This window comes from Amphimedon queenslandica, unplaced genomic scaffold (genome assembly GCF_000090795.2).
Source record: "Amphimedon queenslandica unplaced genomic scaffold, v1.1 AMPQUscaffold_13509, whole genome shotgun sequence".
NCBI classification, from domain to species: domain Eukaryota; kingdom Metazoa; phylum Porifera; class Demospongiae; order Haplosclerida; family Niphatidae; genus Amphimedon; species Amphimedon queenslandica.
The window spans coordinates 651,516-652,914 of record NW_003546255.1 but is presented as its reverse complement, the minus strand read 5'-3'; the positions used below and the strand labels follow the sequence as shown (position 1 = coordinate 652,914).

Sequence of the window (1,399 nt, the reverse complement as noted above, 5' to 3'; positions counted from 1 at the left end):
TCAACTGGTGCTGTGACAATTAGTACAACATCTGTTCAAAGTTCCCCCTCATTTAGCAGCGGATCCAGTGGTGTGAGTGCTACTCCTACTGCTACTCCCACTAGTACTCCCAGTGGAGCTAGTGCAGGAATGTTTGCTTCAGTTTTGCTTATCATGATTGCTGTTGTCATAGTTCTTTATGTTTAATACAATGTAGACTGAACATTTAAATTGTTTTCAATCCTTGAACTTTGTTTTGAGAACTGATAGTAATGTTTATGCAGTTGTTGTAGATATAAATTAATTATTTAATTTAGACTGGTGGGTGGGATTGTAGATTGTGGCATAGATCTATATTGTGGGCAGAAGACGGATTCACAACCAAAATGCAAGGACTACTAAAGCTCTTTCTTCTAGCTGGTCTCTTTACTATTTCTCTAGCTCAGTGTTCAGGAAACTTTACTAATGAGACACAGCAAGTTACCCTTGAGTGGACTGTGATTGATAGCAACACTGTCAACTTTATATACACTGCTCCTTCTACTGAAACTCAATATACTGCTTTGGCTTTCTCTAACCAACTCGTAACCTCTGTATTAAGTTTGGTGAGTTTTAGAATAAGTAACAATTACATTATTTATCAATAGGCTAATGTTGATGCTGTATATGCTGGAGATAATGGAGCAGTTTCTTTTGTACAAGACAGGTAAAGTAATTATCCTCCTAAATAACTTTATGGTTCGTTAGATCAGTTTTATGCTACATTGAGCAAATCTTTCATTACCTTCTTAATTTTAATTAATGTAAAATGTTTGGCATTAATGTTGATCTATTTGGCATTACCCAGAATTATATGACAAATTCCCATTTGTTTACTATTGTGGCTATTCAGTTGAAGTACACAGTGGTTTGACTTGATTAGATCAATCACTAATATAGCTTAAACTAACCCATAATGGTAGCAATGAACCAGATTAGATGTAGCTAGTTGAAATTTTTTCTATTATTTCTGTAGATGGGTTCCAAATGTAGCCAGTAATATGTTAGACACAGAACAAAATCTTCAATATACAAGTGCTTCATTAAGCGGTGGCTTCCTCACAGTTAACTTCACTCGTCCAATAATCAGTCCTGATAAGAATCAAGACCTTGATCTTAACACGTGTAAATATGTTATCTATTTATTCAATGGAACAGGAGCAGTCAGCTCAATTCCATCACTTGATAGTTTAGGATTTGGTATGTTCCCCATGCAGTTGTGCCTTCAAAACTGTCAAGGTATACTATCAATAATTCCATATAAAGCTATCACTTACAAATTACACTGTAGATTCTCCATCAGTTACAACTACTATTATGCCAACTCCTATTGATCCTGCACCCTCCTCTGAGATCAGCAGCCCACCCTCAACTACTAATG

General features: G+C 35.8%; 1 protein-coding gene across 1 annotated transcript in view; it reads left to right on the top strand.

The window, feature by feature from the left end:
* The first annotated feature begins 7 nt into the window (after nucleotides 1-7).
* Nucleotides 8-1,399, top strand: part of LOC100635511 (uncharacterized) — a 9,389-nt gene continuing 7,997 nt past the window's right edge. The window contains exon 1 of the mRNA XM_003383528.2: nucleotides 8-459. Within this exon, the coding sequence (XP_003383576.2) occupies nucleotides 366-459 (94 nt within the window). The 5' untranslated portion in view covers nucleotides 8-365. The remainder of the gene's footprint in view (nucleotides 460-1,399) is intronic.